The sequence below is a fragment of the Mytilus galloprovincialis genome, chromosome 1 (assembly GCF_965363235.1).
Source record: "Mytilus galloprovincialis chromosome 1, xbMytGall1.hap1.1, whole genome shotgun sequence".
In the NCBI taxonomy this organism is placed as follows: domain Eukaryota; kingdom Metazoa; phylum Mollusca; class Bivalvia; order Mytilida; family Mytilidae; genus Mytilus; species Mytilus galloprovincialis.
This window is the reverse complement of record NC_134838.1, coordinates 105,831,866-105,854,821: the sequence shown is the minus strand read 5'-3', so window position 1 is coordinate 105,854,821 and position 22,956 is coordinate 105,831,866. Positions and strand designations below refer to the sequence as shown.

The 22,956-nt window shown below is 31.7% G+C and overlaps 1 protein-coding gene across 4 annotated transcripts in view; it reads right to left on the bottom strand.

Moving 5' to 3' along the window:
* LOC143048935 (uncharacterized) overlaps nt 1-22,698 on the bottom strand; it is a 32,064-nt gene extending 9,366 nt beyond the window's left edge. For 2 of the 4 annotated variants that reach the window (XM_076222791.1, XM_076222804.1), the window contains exons 1-13: nt 22,566-22,698; nt 18,800-18,821; nt 12,242-12,362; nt 11,261-11,359; nt 10,330-10,427; nt 8,057-8,182; nt 5,372-5,446; nt 4,956-5,082; nt 3,730-3,987; nt 3,120-3,152; nt 2,298-2,380; nt 1,471-1,599; nt 867-941 (exon numbers count right to left, since the gene is read on the bottom strand). In XM_076222791.1, the coding sequence (XP_076078906.1) occupies nt 867-941; nt 1,471-1,599; nt 2,298-2,380; nt 3,120-3,152; nt 3,730-3,987; nt 4,956-5,082; nt 5,372-5,446; nt 8,057-8,182; nt 10,330-10,427; nt 11,261-11,359; nt 12,242-12,358 (1,220 nt within the window). In that variant the 5' untranslated portion in view covers nt 12,359-12,362; nt 18,800-18,821; nt 22,566-22,698. Of the gene's footprint in view, nt 1-866; nt 942-1,470; nt 1,600-2,297; nt 2,381-3,119; nt 3,153-3,729; nt 3,988-4,955; nt 5,083-5,371; nt 5,447-8,056; nt 8,183-10,329; nt 10,428-11,260; nt 11,360-12,241; nt 12,363-18,799; nt 18,822-22,209; nt 22,399-22,565 lie in introns of those variants that run through there. The other 2 variants (XM_076222795.1, XM_076222797.1) reach the window with 2 other exon arrangements.
* Between the last annotated feature and the right edge of the window lie 258 nt (nt 22,699-22,956).

The window sequence follows — 22,956 nt, the reverse complement described above, 5'->3', positions numbered from 1 at the left end:
AAAATAACTAACAGTTTTCGTCTTATATCGTATATTGTGCTTATTCTATCTAAAACAAGGACCAATCAATAAAAACTTATTAATGAAAAATTAACCATAGAAATGAGGTAAAGTTAAAATTAACCCTGCAAGGAAGACGTATATGCCTTCAAATCACTCGACTTTTGAACCACGAAAATGAGAACAAAATCAGACGAACCATATACGACAGTCAAGTAAACATTACAATCATTCCATGCATCAAATACAGTAGACCATTGCTTAAAATATCTGAGATATGGACTTGACCACAACAATTTATCTTGTTCACTAATTCATGACATACGGTCGAGATCAGGTAAAAAAAAAACTAATAGGAAGGTACGAACCTACTAACTATAGTTTTCCTATTACTCACAATAAGAGAGATATTAAAAAGACAATAATCTTATCTTTTTTCAATAGTCACTGAACCATGAAAATGAGATAACGAACAATGGACAGAAACTTCACCACATACGGCAAATGTATATACAAAGCATGAAGCATCCAAATCTAAATCCTTCGAAATGATAATCTTTTGACAGTGAGTTGCATGTAACAGATTTATTTCCGTATGTCTAGCTTATGTAACCGATCCTTGTTGTCAAGTCACGATTTTATTAGTGTTGATCATCAATTGATTTCAGCTAAGTAACCGCATAATTCAATAACTTTTTAACAATCCGGCCTTTAAACCTTTTTTATGATTCGAGCGTCACTGATAAGTCCTTTGTTGACGAAACGCGCGTCTGGCGTAAATATAAATTTTTAGTCCTGGTATCTATGATGAGTTTATTCGCAACAGGTTTTTATAACATTTAACAATAAACGTTAATAATACGTACGTTGGATCGAAACCATGAACTTCACAGCCATATATCTTCGTTATGTCATCATCAAAAACGAAATCATTTCCAATCCTGAAATAGTAAGAAATCATTTTCAATCCTGAAATAGTAGGAAATCATTTCCTATCATGAAATAGTAAGGAATGAATTATTGTATACCCTACCTGCTACAAATTTTATTTCTTTTGGAGTCGTTGATTTTTTAATTAATTTGATTGTTTTAGATATAAGACTTCTTAAATGATTATGACTTTGTCTGTACTTGAAACACGAACTTGAGTGAAATCAAGGCTAGGGCATGATAGTTAAAGTTATGTAAGCAGATGCCAGCAAAAACCTTAAATTTCTTATAAACTTAGAGGCATTGAATATAGTTAATGTATACAAGATAAATGTCAGAAATAGTTTTGGTACCTTTAAATGTAATAGTTAAAATACCTAATACAAAACAAGTCTGCTATCTTTTCATGGTCATGTACACATAAGCTCTGCTTTGCTGTCTCGGTTAATATAAATTATCAAATTAAATACACTCACCCAAAGACATAAGGCTCAGCGGTGTTGTCTTGCTTTATATAAATAACAAATTCAACATACTCACCCAAAGTCATATACAAGACAATTTACTGGTGGTCTATATTTAACATCATGACAAACGTTCCATCCACCATCTTTTAGTATTCCAGGTCGTATAACTTGGGTACAATGTATTTGGAGTGATGTTAAGTACCTAATAAACCAAATAAATAGGATTTTATATCAGAAGAAAATATTATTGATTAAAATATATTAAAGTCAATGTTGCAGTAATGAAATAGTTCTTACATATTGATTAAATAAATTTAATCTGATTATATTAAATTATATCAGAAAAATAATCAGGAATTTTTATTGTGTAGCACCGTGTTTAAAGAGTTTCTTATGGGTAACACGGTGCGTTCGAGAGCTAACATTTGCTCAGTTAAAATAAGAGGGAATTGCTAACCTAAGCTTTATGTAAATTACATAAGTTCAGGAGCAAGTGATGTCATCAATGTGCTAGTGTAAAGTTATGTACGGCTTAAAATTAGGTCTATGAAACAGTATAATACAGAAAAAGAATAAATAAACTGCTTTTCTTATAGTGCCATGTCCCAGTTTTGAAAAGCCTTTTTCCCTGATTTGCAAAATCCAGTGACAAAGCTTTGACAAAGTTATTAAAGTTTTATTCTCAATAACACAGACTATACCTAAATATTGATAGAAAGAGATAACAATCTGTTCCTTCATCCATGAAATGCGCTGAAGAAATACGCAAAAACGGGTGATAATCCACTGGTACCAAAGTAAGAATCAATATACATAATTACCAGAACTGATGTCAACAAATCGTGCTATTTATTAGAAACAACAAGGAGAACATGTGAAGAAATACGCAATTTGCATTACCTTGTGTACAAGTCCGTTATTGTAGCATTATCGTATGAATTTAGTGTAGACTCATCTGGAATTGTTAAATGTGTATCATCCATCTGCAAACATTCCATAAAAATATCAATTCTAACTTTTCTTATAACGAAATTATTGCATTATTGATTGAACAATACTTGTAACAATCGATTTGTAATAGGAAAACAGCAATTATTCTCCACCAAAAATATACGCTGCAAGTCCAACCCACTGAACACATTTTTTTAAAAATTCATAGCAAATATAAGAAATTAAAACGTAAAAAACATTGTTGTACAATTATAAGCATCATACATATCCAAATGATCATCAGTAGGTCAGTAAATGATTTTTTCTTAAGAGAGTTGCAATCGAAAATTTTACAATTTAGAAAAATAAAAGTTTAAATGCATTGAAAGGCAATGATTTCCCAAAATTTCTGAAAGATTTGCCAAATACAGTTAAAGTGCATGAGGAAGAAAGTATTTAGTATTTCGAAAAAAATCAAACTTTAGGTTATAAAATGTAAAGGTTTTTTTGAAATACGTTGTAATGTTAAGAAGGATTTATTGTTAAATAATACTTGTATATTGTTGATGTCAATTATTTACTTGTAAGTAACTCTTTGTAGTTCGATAGTATTGTTGTGTTGCTGTCCTATCTATGCATATTTCAGTTCTTGTGTCACTACCAAAGAGTCTTATTCGATTTGTTGATATGTCAATGATAGAGCTCTGCATTTATTTTATTTTTATATTTTTAAAATTCTATAATAAAATCTAATTCACCTCATTCTAAAGGTAACATTATTTTGAAACAAACCTTTTTCGAGGAATCTCTGCAGTCCTTGTGCATCTAAAACATAAAAGGTAAATATAAATCAGCAATTTGCAGACAAAAATCCGACATTGCAGCTTACTTTATATTTTAGTTTATAATCAATTAAACTTAACATTAAGCTTACCATTTTTTACAATATGGAAATGTGACTTTTCGTTTTTCGTATTTACAGTATTGTGTGAATCTAACCACCGCAAAATATAACTAAAGTCTTAACAAAAAGAGATAAAAATTAAAAATATTCCTTTTTTAAAGATCTCAATGAGTAACAGCGTATTTTATTTGACCCGTTATGAAGTTTGTTTTCAACTTTAGAAATTGCGGATTAAATGAGTTGACATATAAAACTTCATTTTCAAAACTGTTTCTTTGACTTAATTGTCGATTATCACTTCAGAAATCCTTTTTGAAATGTCGGTTATTATTTCAGAAAGATTTCAAGAATGTCAACGTTAATTTCTGTAAACTGATAAGTTGTATTTCGAATTACTGCCCGGTACACTTAATATAAACGTACCTAAAAGTTTTAAGACATGTTTAACTTACTAGTCGGATTTTCATTAATTTGATATCTGTAAAATATAAATCTTACAAAATGTAAATAAAGACATCCAGTTAGAAGTCCCCGGGCACATCCCCATTCTTCTCTTGACCAAAATAATCTAAATCCTTCTTCGTAAATTGACCTGTAATGGCGTAAGGCGGCTTTATAGTCTATGCTCCCTCCTGACCTGTAGTTCGTCCGTATTAACACCTGTTGAAATTTTTCTAAAACAGCGGACTTTAAAACTGTAGTCAAGATTTGTTTCGTTAGAGCACCAGCATCGATGATAAGTACATCTTCTGTTCCCTAAAAGAAGTAAAGAAAATCAAGATAAAGGATCATAATAAATAATTCAATGATCATGACAAATGTTCAACATGAAGAACCATAATCATGTTCAAAGAAAGGATCATGATAATTTTTACATAAAAAACATGATAAGGTTCAAATGAAGGATTATAATAATTAATATTGTAGTTTCTGATAACTTTCAATTGATTGAGTATGGTAATGATTAAATTCCAACAGTGCTAGAATTTCAGACTTTACATATTTGAAGCGTTTGACTTTAAAATAACAACAATTGTATGAAATCAACTGTATGAAACTGTACAAGACACACCTTAAGAGAGTGTGTAATACTAACTGTATGAGACTACAAAAAACAAAATTGTGTAAGACTTTATGCGACTGAGACCAATTGTATGAGACAGCATGAGTCAAAATGTATAAGAATGTTTGAGACTTATAAGACAACCTGTGTAAGGCTTTTTCAGACCACTTTATGGGATCAACTGTTTGAGATTGTAATTTACCAACTGTATGAAACTATATGAGATTACAAGAGACTTACAGTGTGAAAATAACAGATAAAATGCATAACACTGTTTGAGACCAACTGTATGATGCATGATGCATTGTGTTAATGTCTTTGACCAAATGAGACCAATAGGGCTCTGTAGATTTACACTTAATCGAATGTCTCGTCATGACATGAAAATCGTATATATATATATATATGGGTGATTGATCATTTATCTCTAGAATCACCTTAATGTAGCTATCCAACCCTCGAAATAACAGCCTTTTATTAACTTACTTTCAATTTTGCACACATTTCTTGAATATTAAAGAATGTTATCATACAGATTAGTTTACTATTGTAATCTTTATTAAAGGGTTTTGCATTTGAACTCAGAATTTCGAACTGCGATAACATTCTTTTATATTCTGGAAAATTTTCATCACAATATGATTTCATGTAAAAATCTTACCGTTTTTGTTTTGATTTTATCCAGAAGTTTAGTCAAATCTGTCTCGGTCTGTGTGTTCTGACCTGTTGATCCATTGACCTTTTTTGAAACTACTAACTGTTTACTAAGAGTCCAACCGGTGTTTTGTCTGAAAACAAATTATATCAATTTTAGTAAATTATCACAACCAAAATTGTTCAATCGGTAACATGATTCAAGACATAAATCTCTTAATCTACAAATTATCAAGAAAATAGACAAATGATTTTCCCCGTAAGAAACCGCTTTCTTTTTTTTTTCTTTTTTTTTTTTTTTTGCCTTTTAACTGTTTGATTGGAATGCCATATGAAAACCTTTACTATGTGTAAAAACTGTTTATAACTTTTTGACCATTTGAGAAATCATGCATTACTAAATTGATAAATATCTGTACATACTTTATACTGAAGCGTTCTACATTGGAATTAAGCTTCAGTTTCGCACTCTTCTCGTTTACCGCATCGTTGACCGAACTGCAACAAAAAATGATTTTTTCAAAAGCTATTCACACAACAAGCAACGAAATTTTTGAACATCAGATATACTTTGGCAAATCCATTTTATGAACAAAAATTTTATAACCCTTCAGCCTATGAAATAGAAGTTCAGGGTACTTAAACAAACTGTTTCAACAGTAAGCTTGTAAACCTTCCATTTCTAAATAAAAGCATCAGATACAATAATTAGGCAATAAGCTGTAAGTTTGAAACCCCTGTATGTCGGACTTAAAGAGAGCGGTGAATATTCCTATTTTAATAGCATCATATGTTACCCCTTTAACTCAAATACTTGTATTGGTTTTTCTATATACTGACCTACTTTAGAAACGCAACACTAGATAATTCTCTTTAATTCGCATTTTCAAATATGCATATTTTTTTGTAAACAAACTTAGGAACAGAAGTATACACTGAAACGCTGGTTTCCCCTTACCAATGAACGTGTCGCCGTCAAAAGCAATGACTGCCTGTAACAAACGCCAAAATGATTGTCAGAAAGGTCGACCAATTCTGTTCGGCACGTTATGGGTTCTGTTTTGCACCTTCTGATTTCGCCGTTGTTCAACCGTTGTTTACGTCAAATTGTCTGGTTGCAGCACGTTCACGTTTTCCTGTTTGCAGTATTCTAATGGGTTGATTCAGTGTTTAATTGGTCAGGATTGGCAATATGGAGATGCAATATTTTTTAACTGATTTAAGTGTGACAAAGGCTTGAAAGAAGTGTTTCACGAAGAAGAAAAAAATGAAAAAATCTTTTATTGGTTCGAAATTTCGCTAACTGAAATTCGTGCGATCTCAAAACGTCCGGTATGTTCAATAACCACAGATGTTGATTTTTTCAAAAGAGAAAGAAGTATGATAATCACGAATAGTAGTTGTATAAGGATCAAACATGGTTTGGTAAAAAAAAATCTATTAAATGAGTCTTGCGTTTTTAAAGCCGGTCAGTATATAACAGATTGATTATGAATGACATTCATAACATAAAAGATTATACCGGTTGGTAATTCAACGTATGTTGGGGGTTTATGTTAAGATGTATGAATTGAGTATAAATTTCTATATAAGCCCGTTTGGTTTGGCATATTAACTAATTAGATCATATACCTCTGTTGTCTTGTTCATTTCTTGAAATGTATAGATAGATATAAGAAGATAGGGTATGCGTACCAACGAGACAATTATCCATCCAAGTCAAACTTTTTAAAAGTTAACCATTATAGGTCAAAGTATAATCTTCAACACGAAACATTGGCTGACACCAAACAGCAAGCTATTAATGGCCCCAAAAATTACTAGGATAAAACCATTCCACAGGAAAACCAAAGGTCTTATCTATATAAAAATAAAACTTGAAACGAGAAACACTTAGTATGAACCACATCAACAAACAACAACAACTGAACATCAAGTTCCTAACTTCGGACAGGTGTAAACATATGCAGCGAGTTAAAACAATTAGATTGGAACCAACATTCATCCTTATCTGAAATAATAGTGTAAAATCACAACATAAAACGACACACTATAAAATATCAATTGAAACGGCTCAACTCCATCAAAACACATATAAACACAAACAAGTGAACATACAGTGAACGAATAAATTTGATCAATGACATAATGTAAATACAAAATCCAAAATATAAGGGGTGAGATGTTAAATTATATCAGAAAGACAACCGATACTTGGACAAAATGCCTCAAAATAAGATAAATTACACAGGTAAATGAAAATAGTTTTGTTGTAAAGTATACAATAATGGAATACGCTAATATTTTTTACAGAATAAATAATTAGGTCGTTCATAGTACGAGAACAAAAGGGAAAAATTATATTCATACCAAACACTTATCATAGCTGGTATATATTGAAAATAGAGAGACGAGATATAACCCAAAATGAGTTAAAATTAAATAAAAAAAAAAGCATTACAAATTGTATCAACTAGCTGCGGAACCGTAGTTCTTAGGTCCGCAAATAGTCACAAAAATAATCTACAACAGGTTAAATTAACACGAAAGTACGATTTGAGAGTATTCGCAGCTAGTTAAAAGCCAAAAATAATTCGATAATAAAAAAAATCATGCATCTGAGACTAAAATCCTTTTAAACGCATCCCAGGGATTTATTATTTTAACGTTATGGACATTCAAAGAAGACATATAAATAGAGCGGAATGGTAAGATTATCAATGAGTCAAATGTCCATCAAAGACCAAATGACGAGGATGTAAACAACTATGGGACATTATACGACCTTCAACAATAAACAAAACCCATATGGGACAGTAAAGCTATGAAATCATGCCCCGGAATGACAAAAGCGAACAAAAAAAAACAACGCCTATTTACCAATGCCAATATTTTTAAAGAAAACGTTTCATCAAAATAATCCATGAATTATGATTTATTTTACATGTATATATGAAAAAGAAGTTGTGGTATGATTGCCAATGAGATAACTCTCCACAAGAGACCAAAATGACACAGAAATTAACAACTATATCTCACTAAAATTAACTAACTAATATGCTTATAGTATAAAGTTTTTATAGCTTATTTCTCTATTCCTTTCCTAACCTGATAGCATATATCATTGTATTTGCATTTGGTGTGTAGCATCCACTTTGACAAAAAGTCCATCCATCCTTAACACTTCCGTGACGGCCGTGCATTGGACAGTATGTCTGTAGCGTACTTCCATATCTAAAATATAATAATAACACAAATCATTATTCGAACATTAAATATACGACTTAAAATAGTATCAGAAACAGAGACGAAAGAAAAGTAATAGTTGAAGTCAAATATAGTCTGTGCAACCTTTGTACAATCATGCAGATCATACTGGTAAAGTTAATACACATGTATATAAAATTTAGTTGATGAAACTTATTTAGCAAACACTTAACATAACATGTATCGTCAACAAATGAAATCATGGTCAAATTCTTACATGCAGATGAAAATTCCGTATACAAATTAAGGTTTCCCATTTTACTTTTTAAAGCTTTCAAATAGTAATGAAAGGTAACAGGCTTATACTTTTATACGCCAGACCCGCGTTTCGTCTACATTGGACTTATCAGTGACGCACATATCAAAATAGTTAAGAAGTCAAACAAGTATAAAGTTTGTAGACCAAAAGCACGTCTGGCGTATTAAATTTTAATCCCGGTACCTTTGATAACTTTTTATTGCGCTAAACCTCTCACTTGTATGACAATCGCATTAAATTCCAACACATTTACAAGGATATGTGAACAAAACAGACACAACAGGTTAAATTGTCAAAATAAGGGTACAGTAGTCATCACCATGTTACAATCTCAATCAGAACAACTGAATGACTGCAATATAATTATCTAAAACAGTACTAAATTGACTAAAATAGAATTTTCTGAACAGTACGGAGTCGACTGCAATAGAATTGTCTAAATAGTAATTAATTGACGGTAATATAATTTTCTGAACATTACTTCAATGAAACGCAGTGAATAAGACTGAAGATATTGTGAAGACCAAAATAACCGTTTATAACTATTATTCACATACTAGTTGATGTACAGTGTATCAGTGTTGTTAACCACATTATTTACTAGAGAAGAATGATGTTGAAAAAAGAGGGACGAAAGATACCAGAGGGACAGTCAAACTCATAAATCAAAAATAAACTGACAACGCCATATCTAAAAATGAAAAAGATACACAGACAAACAATAGAACACACGAAACATAGAAAACTAAAGAATAAGCAACACGAACTAGTTGATTGAATGGTCAGTGTTTAACGTTATTTTCAGCACCGTGGTTATTTCGTAGCTGCACGTTTTTATTGGTGGAGGATACCGGAGTTTCCGGAGAGGACAACCATTACTGCAATGAAACGCAGTGGATAAGACTGAAGATAATGTGAAGATCAAAATATCCGTTTATAACTATTATTCACATACTAGTTGATGCACAGTGTACCAGTGTTGTTTACATTTAAGCAATATCAATTCTTTAATAGAGAAGAATGAGGTTAACTTTAGTTGATAGAATGATCTGTGTTTAACGCCATTTTCAGCACCGTGTTTATTTCGTAGCAGCCACATTAGAACACCCTTCAATACACAACTGCTATTGCATTTCTTAATAACAGATGGGACCATAAACTGCAATAGACTTAGTTCTTATTGCGTTTGACGAACAGGGTTTTGAACGTAAAACATTGTCTACTATTTGAATTTATAATATGAGGCAGGCATAACCTGTGACGTCATATTCAATGTAAAAAAAGAACGTAACGTTTCCGATTTTGGTTATGTTGTTAGGGATTTTAGTTGTGACGTTATTTAAGTTATGATGTCATATTCAATGTAAAAAAAGAACGTAACGTTTCCGATTTTGGTTATGTTTTTAGGGATTTTAGTTGTGACGTTATTTAAGTTATGATGTCATATTCAATGTAAACAAAGAAACGCTGTCATCAGGTAACATTTTTTTTTATAACAAACAATTTTTTAAAAATGAATTAGTATTGAGTTAATTTCTTAGACTGATAAATATACATTTTATTCAAAGTCTCACGCAAACAAGACCGGAAACGGAAGTAGATTTCTGCGTAGATCCGGAAATTCAAAAACGCGACAAAAAAAATTAACGATTTTGAGTTCATTAGTACAATGAAAATATCGGGAAAATTTTCCCGATTTTTTTAATTTTTTTTTTTTATTGAATTTTCTACTATTATTGGGGACTTCGTCCCCATATTAACCCATAATTACATAGTTGCATATCGGAATTTATATCTTTCTGGGCATAACCAGGACAATTATAATTTGGAGCAGTGATCAAATTCTTTCACAAACCTTTTATATAAACAGGCGATAACATTGTCTGGTAGTGTAGAAAACAGTTCCTCTGATGGGATAATGAATTGTCCTTTGTTGTCTAGATATGATTCTACCTATAAGAAAAATAATCTATTCTTACAAATAGTCTTTCTGGCTAGTACAATATGCCGTGAATTCACATGAATGAATTTGATTCAATCATCTATTATCAAGGAATTAATAAAATTGAGAATGGAAATGGGGAATGTGACAAAGAGACAACAACCCGACCATAGAAAAAAACAACAGCAGAAGGTCACCAACAGGTCTTCAATGTAGCGAGAAATTCCCGCACCCGGAGGCGTCCTTCAACTGGCCCCTAAACAAATATATACTAGTTCAGTGATAATGAACGCCATACTAATTTCCAAATTGCACACAAGAAACTAAAATTAAAATAATACAAGACTAACAAAGGCCAGAGGCTCCTGACTTGGGACAGGCACAAAAATGCGGCGGGGTTAAACATGTTTGTGAGATCTCAACCCTCCCCCTATACCTCTAGCCAATGTAGAAAAGTAAACGCATAACAACACGCACATTAAAATTCAGTTCAAGAGAAGTCCGAGTCTGATGTCAGAAGATGTAACCAAAGAAAATAAACAAAATGACAATAATACATAAATAACAACAGACTACTAGCAGTTAACTGACATGCCAGCTCCAGACTGAAAGATTATGATTTCATCACATGAAAAAAAATCATTTTTTAGTATGGGTTTGTTTTTTTTTGTATTTTAAAGTGTTTTTTTTTGTCTCGTTACTTCTGGAATTTTTGAATGGTCTTGTTTGAGTTTTGGGTTAATGTTTGATTGGCATAAACTCTCATTGTATTCATTATTCCTTGATATTAACTGAGTATCTCTCTTAATATTGATGACAATAAACTAAATAATATTGTTCTTACTGTAGCTAGACAATGTTTATCTCCTTTTAATGGATATTTTCGAACTTCATTCAGCTTTGCTCCTGTTACATCGTTTTTGATAACAAATAAGTTGGATGTCTACAATAAACGAATACAAAAAAAATATTATATTATTTTATTTAAATAATAAATGAAAAGAAAATGATGATAAGCAAAAAAAGTAAACGTTTTCTGTTTACTTTATATAATTTATCGAAAAGTTTAACTTTTTTAAGACATGACAATAATGACCAAAATATAAATTTTGAAATACTAGTATTGAACATGAAAACAAGTTTGGAGCTAAATGGGCGATTTCAGATTGACAAATATCCCTCAACTATCCAATCGTGTTGGTATTATTAGCTTGTGCCATTACTGAAAACTTAACCTGTCCACTGTATGATGTCAAGGACATGTATCCAACATTTCAGAGAGGAACAATTACAACTAACTACCAATAAATCAGCTTTACAATCATGTGGTCATTTTAATAAATTTCCTGTTTACAAAACTTTGAAATTTTCGAAAAACTAAGGATTTTCTTATTCCAGGCATAGATTACCTTAGCCGTATTTGGCACAACTTTTTGGAATTTTGGATCCTCAATGCTCTCAACTTTGTACTTGTTTGGCTTTATAGATATTTCGATTTGAGCGTCACTGATGAGTCTTATGTAGAAGAAACGCACGTCTGGCGTACTAAATTATAATCCTGGTACTTTTGATAACTATTACAAGTATATGAAGAACTAACACGTAAAATTATCGTGGAACATACCTTATCATAAAAACATATAACAACTGATCTGTGAAAATGGGTTACAACGATTGCTTAACTAAGGTTCTTTGGAACAGCAACCTTATAATTATTTTCCAATTGGGTGTAACATTCAGGAAAGATGGATTTTGTGATAGTTGGAGCCTACGAAAAAGAAATACATAATGTTTCCATGCAATATATTTTTTTAAGTATACATACACTAGCTGTTTCGTCTTTCTTGTTGCCAAATTCGATTGGGAAATAAATAGCAGCTAGAAGTGCAGCGGTTATAACGCAAATAAGGGTAAATAAGGAAAGGCACGGCCGTCTTGCCATTTCTCTACAAAGTATAATCATTAATATATAATTAATAAATAGTCTTGCAATATCTCTAAAAGTATAATCAGATCTAATTATTTGGAACTACTTAAGCTACGGCCAGATATAGAAATGTCGTTAAAATGATATATATTTTTATATCATCAACTATCTCAAGACAGAAACTATTGTAGAGGACCGCACTGGAGGAAAACAATAAAGTATATATCTAGAATCATTTTCATAACAACGTCGACTACCGCAATCATTATGTTGATTAATACTGAATCATTTACCTTTACCTTGTTTGTCATTGGCTATCGATAGCAGTGATTTTTCGCTCACTCAGTAGTCCAGAAGCCTTTCGGTAGGGCTTTAAGAAGAATAATTGAGTAAAGTACATGCAGGTGCACGAGAAGAAAAATAAAAGTTTAAGTATTCAACAGTTAAATCAACACACTATGTATATTCCTCTGCTAGATATTCTTATTACATGATTTAGACGTTTAGAACCCAACAGTTTTGAATATCTTTAACAGGTATGATATGACAAGTTATATGACAGACGAACATTCACCTAGTCTGATCCAGTCAATTAATAAAATTAGCGCGCCAAGAAATGGTTTTGTCGTCGCTGTTATGAAAATGATTCTATATCCTTGCTTAAACGAGAAAAAAAAAATTGGGATGCCTATCCGTATCCTTGTAAAAGGTAGACAAAAGAGGATTACAATTGTCTATGCATATCCTTGCTCTAACGATTTAAAATATACAGATTCCACAACTGCAACAAGTGTATCACGATATTTCTCCACTCTAGACAGTTAAATTTTTATATTTAAAGCGCGAGGCTTGTCGAGCTTTTTAAATAATTAAAATTTAACTGTCGAGAGTTACAGTGTTGGAATCTGTTTCTCTTATGATTTTTATCCTTCCTTTTCAAAGCTTTGAGGAAAGTTGTTAACTTTTGATGTGACGTCATCAGACATGATCGCATTTTTTATGACGTTACAATAAGAAAATTCAGAAGAAAAGAAAATTTAACGTCACAATTAAATTTCAACCAATCATTTGCCGAGAAGAAAAATAGTTTTCTCACACCGGTCAGGAAATGTGAAAATAGCACAAAAAATAGAGAAGATGTGTTTGTATCTTCGGTTGAACAAGAGAATGCATAATATGATGTGTAAATAAAGGCATTAGTAGTATACCGCTGTTCAAAACTCATAAATCTATGGACAAAACACAAAATCGGGGTAACAAACTAAAACTGAGGGAACCGCATTAAATATTAGAGGAGAACAACGACACAACAATGTAACACACACAGCAACGGACTAAGCATTAGACAACATCCGATGAGAATAACCAATATAACATCAAAACCAAATACATGAATTTGGGATAGAAAAGTACCGTGACACGCATTATAGTAATGTGAATTCACACTCAAAAATAGGAGAAAACAAACGACACAACGCAACACAACGTTAAAAAGTTACACACACAGAAACGAACTATGATATAACAATGGCCATTTTCCTGACTTGGTACAGGACATTTTTAAAGAAAGAATGGTGGGTTGAACCTGGTTTTGTGGCATGCCAAACCTCGCACTTTGATGGCATTGTTAAATATAACATTAAAATGACAACATAATAATACAGGACTACAATACAAATAAATAGCAGAACGTATTAGGCATAGAAACACATGAATAATAGATAACTAAAGGCTTCAGGTTTAAAATTCATTACGTCAAAAACGCGCCTCGTCCAAACAAGACTTACCAGTGACGCCCAGATATAAAAGTTCGAAAGTCAAAAAAAGGGGGACAAAGTTGTACAGCTCTGAGGATCAAAAGTTGAAAAAGGTTGTGCCAAATACGGCTATGGTTTTTTGCTTGTGATGAGAACATCCTTATTATATAGAACAATTTATGCTATTGCAAACAGTAAATTTTATCAAATGAATATAAAAGATTTACATGATCAAACTGACGTTAACTAATTACAGAAAACAAAACCATAATACATAATGCATTGAAGACCAACACAGAAAATAGACAAACCAGGCCTGAACGCAAAAAGTCATAACCATGACGTCACATACGAAGTGTTGAAAAGGTACAATATTACGTCATGCAGACATTTGAATTTCTGAAACAGCACAAATATGACGTCATATTTGAAAAAATTATTTCTAAAAAATAAGATAGAAATAGGATTGAATTAAGATTATAATAGAACTAAATACTGATATTACATTTAAACACAATGCACATTGCAATACTAATCAATAGGAATTAACTATGTTATATATATGTCCGGTTTGTTTTGAATCTAGCTTCAAACATAAAAATCGTACAGATTATAACCATAATATCATTGCTAATTGCTACAAATAGTATAAATCCATAAGGACATGGGGTATGATTACCATTGAGACAACTATCCAACAACGTAGGCGGATTTAGGGGGAGCAGGGGGGGGATTGGTTGCTTATATAGGGAATCACTGAAGCGTGACTGGAGCGGGCCCCCTCTTATGTCAGTCAGTGGGCCCCCACTTATGAAAATCTCTGGATCCGCCACTGAACAAAGTTTAAATAAAGTGAAGGTGAAGAATTATAGGCAACCTTGCTTTAACGGGAGAAGAACATAGGATGCCAATCCATATCCTTGCTTTAACTTTCATTTGAACTAATAAAGTCGTCGATGATTACCAAATAGCTACAAAATCAATTTACTCTGTTAAGTTTACGAGCTTGACATGGACTTTCTTCATGGCATTTCGTAGCAGTCCTAGTATGGGCCCGAGACTTCCTCCAAATTTAATACAAGAATTTTCATGACGTTTAAACACCAAATTCCTGGAATAAGTTTGGGTTGATTTAAGTCTCTCATGCATGATTTTTTTTATTAAAAAAATATTTTTGGCTTTTAACCAGCTTTCAGTAATTTGAGTACACTTGAATCGTACTTTCGTGTTAGTATGACCTGTTGATACCATTTTAATACATTTTTGTTATTTATCGTGTACTCATTTATATATGTTTAGTATGATGATAAATTTTCACTTTTTTTCTCGTACAATGAACAAACAAAAATATGTTTTGAATTATATATTTCTGTACTCCATTGTATACATTCTACAAAATTATTTTTATTTACCTGTATACGTTATTTTCTTTGGCGGTATTTCGTCCAACGTTATGGTTGTTTTTTTGATATTGTTTTACATCTAATCCCCTTTATTTGTTAATTTTGTATTTACATTGCATCATAGGTCAAATTTATTCATTCAGAGTGCTTGTTCACTGTTTTGTGTTAACATGTCTTTTGATTGAGTTATAGCCATTTCAACTGATATCTTATAGCTTTTCTGTCTACGTTTTGTTGTCGGTTAAACTATTGTTTCAGGTTGGATGAAGGTTGACGCCTATTGGAAGTCGCTGCATCTGTTTGCACCTGTCCTTAGTCAGGTTATCGTTTGTTGATGTGGTTCAAACGTGTTTACTGTTTCTCGTTTTTTTATATAGATTAGACCTTTGGTTCCCTGTTTGAATGGTTTTACACAGTCATATTTGGGGCCCTTTTATGTTTCTGTTCGGTATGATCCAAAGCTACGCGTTTCAGGCCATAATTTTACCTATAATGGCTTACTTTTACAAGTTGGGACTTGGATGGAAAGTTGTCTCGTTGGCACTCATACGACATCATCTATATACATATTTTATCTAAATATTCAAATTTTATACCGTATAGAGGGTTATTTTCGCGGGTGTAGAATTTCACGATTTTCATTGATTAAGGTATAAGAAGTACTTTGGTGGTTATTATTTTGGCGGATTCAAAACTTTTATCAATACTTTTGCAAGTGCCGTTTTGAATTGTCGGAATTTAGTTTGGCGATTTTATTCTACCCGCGAAAATAATCGAAAGTTTGTACCCCGTTAACATAACCCGCTATACGCTAGTAGTACAATTTGTTGATGAAACAGTAGGTATACAGAACACAATATCAATGAATATCAAATATCTTCTTAAAAAGATTTCGGTTAGTGAATCAAGTGCAACCTATACTGATATGGTCTTATACCGTATGAAAACTACCTTGAATAAAACAGTGCCCATCTTAATGGTGTGAAAATTGCTTGCTGTTATTTATCTTTTTAAGGTTTTTTTAATTATTTTTTCAGGCTGAAAAACAACTTATTTTGTCATTTTGAAATAAAGAGACGTGGTATTGCCAATGACAGACCTATACAACGAAGGCAAAAGAACATGGAATTTTAATAAATTATAGGTCTTCCTTCAACAATGAGTAAGTTAGCTATACGCCTCAACATGAAAACGCTGCGTTCTAAAATGTTGAATTACTAATTTTAATTCTTAGCCTAAATAAGTCATGCAACAATTGCAGGTGTGTTTTTGTTGATATTCGTCCTTCGATATTGGTTGTTTTATCGGCATGAATTTAGGCCTAAGTGCATATATGTATATACATCAAATAAACTCATCATGGAAACCAGGATTGAAATTTTATGTTTACGCCAGACGCGCGTTTGATCTACAGTGACGCTCGCGTCAAACAAAATTATTATAAGACTAAATAAAGTACGAAGTTGAAGAACATTGTGGACTAAAAATTCCTTAAAGTTTTGCCAAATACAGCAAAGGTAATCTATTCCTGAGTTAGAAAAGCCTTAGTATTTTAAATATTTTAAGTTTTGTTAAAAGTTAATTTACAATTACGACCAATCATTATCACTGATAACTCATGTCAAAACAAAAGTGCTGACAACTTGGTTGGCGATACCCTCGGGGAATTAAAACTCCACCAGCTGTTGCATCGACCAAGTGATTGTAAATAAACTAATCAAAGATACCAGGATCTAAACACCGAGTTAAACGCCACATGAGGGGTATTGGCTATGTTTTACAAGGGTAGCAGTTTTGGAGAATAGCGATAAAGGTAGGTAAATGTATGGCATTTCATTTTTGGGGAATTGTACGCACCAAATATAATTTTGCACAGATGGCCCGAACCATAATCTATTTTACAGAATCAGAAGTGTCCAGTGGTTCGCGTTTTCAAACACAACCCACAGTTTTTGATGTTGACGATTGAAATTTCATTTGAAAGTTTAAGGTCTAATGATAAAAGACACTACTTTTGTTTTTAGGATTTATGTAGAATGAATATCTATTACAGATTTTAACAAAATGCTAGTTTCTTAGTGAATATCTATTGTTTTTTAAGTTTATTTTTCATCGAAATGTTATGTGTTGCTCGGGATTTTGTATCTAGAGCCAGTGGAGGATGTGAGGCATTTATTAATAAAACAAGGGTAGATTTGCCTATAATTCGGTCTTTATCAGATAGTTTGTAATTCAAACAATTACTCTTTTATGGTGATTCATTACAAACTCAAGATTTTAGTGGCTCATATTTTGTTTTTTTGAAGATATGTGCAAGAAAGAATATGGTAGAAATCGAGTAAAGGCCTCAAAGTACGCTGTATTTTATCTAAATATAATTTGTTTTCCTTTTCAGTACTATTATGTTAAGGAAGAAGTAACGACTATGTCTTAATGCAGAACTCCGTGAAAGATTTGCCCTAAAACACCAACACCTAATTTCCTCGTAATGTCACCTCAACAGTTTCTTCTACAAAGCACATATGCACACCTCTAGAATGAATTACATTGTAATCCAAAACAATGAAAAATAGTTAATTTTCTTACGTTATTCGCCTTTTCTCCGCTTCAACTCCACCACCCCGTGTCAAACATATCCATCACCTCGCATGTTACGTTCTATATCAGTTGATTTGTATACATTTATGCACTCATGCATATATATAGATAAACAAAATGTATCTCCAATAAAGGCAACAGTAGTATACCGATGTTCAAAACTCATAAATCGATAGAAAAAAACAAATCTGGGTCATAAACCAAAACCGAGGGAAACCAAACCAAGAATTCTTTATCACACATAGATTTAAGTCCAAGTTCAAAAGCTTTATTTACGGACGAATATTTGTATACAGAAAACATAAGCTCTTTTCAGCTCTATATCATCTGATAACAAACACAACATTGTAAATTAGCATATTAAAAACAAAGAAAACATACAACACACACAATAGCTACATAATCAAAGCAAATAATTACACGAAGCATACATAAATTGTATGATATAAATGACATAAAAGATTTGTTATGTCATACTAGAGTAAGGCAAAACACATAGTCAGTTAAAGCACAATAAGCAGCAAAGCACTCTCAAATAAAGCATTAATTATTTGCAGGCATTGCATTGGCATGCACTACCATTATGGGTAACAATATATTAAGCAAATAGGTTTAAATTGTTTTTTACTCTATGGTAGTTCATTCCACAATGATGCAAATGTAGCAAAAAGAATTTATGTCATAACTTGTTTTCTTACCTAGGTAACTGTATTCATATATCTGTAAGAATATTTGTGATTTTTAATATCATTCAAATCATGTTTATATGATGGACTCTTTTTGTGTATAATCCCCAGTTTTGGTGGGGTTTGTGAATCTTAGATTTTAGTTTTCTATGTTGTGTATTGTATACCATTATTTTTCATATTTGTCTTTTTCCTTTTTAGCCATTGCATTGTCAGTTCATTTTCGATCTTTGAGTTTGGTGGTCCCTCTGGTAGCTTTCGCCCCTCTTTTCTAAGAGTTTCTATAGTTATTGCTCGTAAATGTTTGACATTAAGAGATAGAAGTGTCTTGTGTAAAAAAAAATCTTCATATGAGCTATCATAATCCTCATCAACAAATATCAAGGCTTTCTCAAGTAATTTTCCATCTGACCTGTGTTTTGTCACTACAAAATGCCAGGTGAAATAATTAAGATTGGACAAAATAAAAGAACCATTAATTTTTAAACGACCAAGTATATTCAAGAACATTCAGCTGACGAGAGGCCTTCTTCCAAATCTCAGATATGTTTTTATAAAAATTTAACATGTAATATAATATAACTCCCATAATATTCTATTCTGTTTCCTTTAAGGTTAAAACAATGTCATTAATACAAGGGTTTTTATCGATTGCCATAGCTTCCTGTATAAGCTTTTATTAAAATGTCATTAAACCAGTCCATCATTTTGATACTGTCACTTTCTTAATTTGTTTTAAAAGATTCTGTATATCAAAATCATCATCGGATAAAGTGTTTTTTAATACAAATTTACCACTAATTCTAAAAAAGAATTAAAATGTGTTTGTATAGATATATTTTTTTAAAAGCTCTTGACTAACATCATACTGATATAACTGATATCAATCCTTTACAGACATTTATCCAAACACATAAATATATAGAGGTACATGCATATACATATGCCTATCGTGTGTATGTATGTTCAACATCATATACATAAAATATATGAATGAATATATTTTGACAGTACATACATCATATATGGTTAATGCATCAGTCATGAGGCATCATTTATTATTAAAATACCTTAATATGTAAACTAAAAAAACTTGTATTATTTATTCTAAATGGGCATTTGCTGTCAACTTTTTGTGCTTCGATTTGACAAAATTTTCATATTTTATTTATGACATATTATTTTCAAAATATAAAAAAGTCAACCATAAACAGTTTTCGATACTTCGACTTGGTAATATGCCTCTGCATTTCGTGTATGTTTTAGTCTATTGATGCCATTTAGTTAACCATCAAAGAAATCCTGAAGACTGCTGACGGTCAGATAACCCGAAGTAAACATAAGTATAGATAAAAATAGATAGCGAACACGTGCAATTGGATTTTTTTTTATGTCTGTTTCAATTTCATATTATAAAAAATATGTTAATCATCGTTTTTGCCTTAATAAAATGAGTGTTTGTGGATCGAATCATTCAACTTAATGATTGACCCTATAGTTTCACATTCAGTGTTGACCTTCCTTTCTGGTTCATAGCTGACAAACCAAAATTTATGCATAACACATATATATCTAAAAGTTTAAATTAACGATCAAATGAATACGGATTCAATGAAGTGGAATTCATAATTCATCAGCGATTTTCTAGCTCATTTTGCCAAAATTGAACCAAACGTGCTGCTAAGCGAATTATTTTACACTGATGCACATGCGTTAAGTATTTAACAAAGTAAAATAGTATTTCGTGTTTTTTGTTTTTTTTTTAAATATCTGGAAGCTACTAAATAATTCCCCTTTAATTGTAGGTGTTAATGTTCATGTTGACCATTTACCTAAAACGGCTGCATTTTCACCCCAAATTGTACTATGAGTACAGAAAATCTGTTTATCTGGAAAAGTTCTTGCGCATAGCATGCTCTCGGTAAATAAAATAAAAATGCATTAATGGTTTAGAAATTAAATGAAAAACTTAACTGTATATTGTTGTGAACTTAGCACAAGATGATAAAATTAACAAACAGTTGGGTTTCACTTGATATGGTCCACCCAGTAACACAGTTTAAAATTAAAATTGCCTTCAGGTATTTGTTGTCCCTCTTTTGTCTATGTCAATTAATACGGTTCACTTCAATTATTACCTGTATTGAAGTTCTCAAACCTCTTTCCCCACTTTTTTTTTATTTTGCTACCTTTAGTATTGACGAAAAATACTGCACTACAGTCTGCAACATTTGGTTAAGTTATTAACCTTCTAAAACATCAAATGCATTTGAATTTTATTAATATAGGTCATGCGTATGCCTTAAAAAAATCCAAATACAGGGGATTTGCAGTACTCAGATTTATTTTTTTACATGAAAACACAGCCATTTTAGACTAAGGGACAGCACAAACTTTAATATAACTGTATTTGAATAACAATTATATGCTCGTTCCAATCAAATATTGAATTGAAGAGACTAATTATAATTGATACTGGTCAAAAGAGAATGTTAATTTTATCAGGACATTAACAATGCCCTTTTCTTGGACAATCATGTGACACACTTGCAAAAAAGGACCTTTTTTGACCACAGAAAAGCCATTGACCAACAAAGCAGTTTTTGACAACATACTATTTATTCAGAAAACCGACAAACATGTGCAAATGGAAAAGTTTTGCACATGGATGGAACTAGATAGATTTCTTGGTAAGATTTCGATGCTCTCTATTTGTGAGAAAATTATAAGATTTCTTTGTGTTTTAGTTTCCTTCTTTTTGATCCAGCAGAACATTGTGTCAATATTAATACATTTAGAAGGACCAATGAGATGTTTTCCTCTTCTATTAACTGTAATGAATTGTATTGATTAACGTGGACAAAAGAGAGACAAAGGGTCGATTTGCAACAATTGACTATACACTATAGGTGGGTTTTACCATCTACTACAAACTTGAAAAAGTCATCTCAAAATGCAATTAATTTTCAAAAAAATGAAATATATTTAAACCTTATTTATTAATTTGAAGTCATGCCTTAAACTTTTTAGGTGCAACATTTTATATACTCAAAAGTAAATTTTGTGGTATAAACACGGACATGTTTGTCAATTACTTCCGATGAACCTGAAATGCTATATAATAAAATAATAAATCTAAAACTAATGTATTCACCTACTCCTCCTCTTTTTTAAGTGTTGTCGATTGAATAGATTGGAATATTATACTTCTTTTGTAACTTTAGCCTCTACATTAAAATGTTAAAGGTTATACAGGTTAGTGTTTATGTATGTAATGCATGAACTGTTTTGATTTGTAAATAGAAGTATTGATACATTAGACCGTAGACGCTTTTAAGAGTACTTTTAATAAATATCTTGAAATTTAATACAAATCACTGATATTGTCAACGCCCAAGACACATCACGATGGTCTAACTTACCCTATATACTAACGCCATATTGTTATTGTACTAAGTCGATAAAACTGTCACCTTAGGGTGAGACTGTTTCGGAACTACATGTAGAATGCGTGTATCTATTATTGGTCGAGGTTCTGTACAAAACGAAAAGGTCTATAAAACATAACTGTTTTTATGAAGCCCTTGATCAAGTTAGAACGAAATCAGTGATTACCCAACGTTTGATGTTTTCCATAATAGTTATTGATTCAATGGTAGCATAGCAGCCACCACCACGTTTTGCTGTGTCTGAATGATACCAAAGTATTAAGACATGTGTCAATGCCGTGTGTAAATATTGTTTCACAATCATTGTGTTCAATGTGTGCATTACTCACTTTTAAGTTTTAGTTAATTCCACGTTTTTCGTGTTTCATTAAACAAACAGATATCACAGTATTTGCTGAAAAATCAACCACCCGTAAAAATGTATATACCGTGAACTTAAATCAGGTAGATTCTTGTTAAATGTTGTCGGCCAATGAAATAATTCGATTTTGTACTGAAAATTAAAGATCAAGTTCCTATGAAAGGATTATTAATAGACTAGGCTATATTGTGTGCACACAAATTAATTGTTTAAGAGTAAGAAATTATATAATTGTAGAAAAACTAAAACTGAGGGAAACGTATCAAATATCAGAGAACTACGACACAACAGAGACACAACACCGAAATGTAAAACACACAGAAACGAACTATAATGTAACAATGGCCATTTTCTTGACT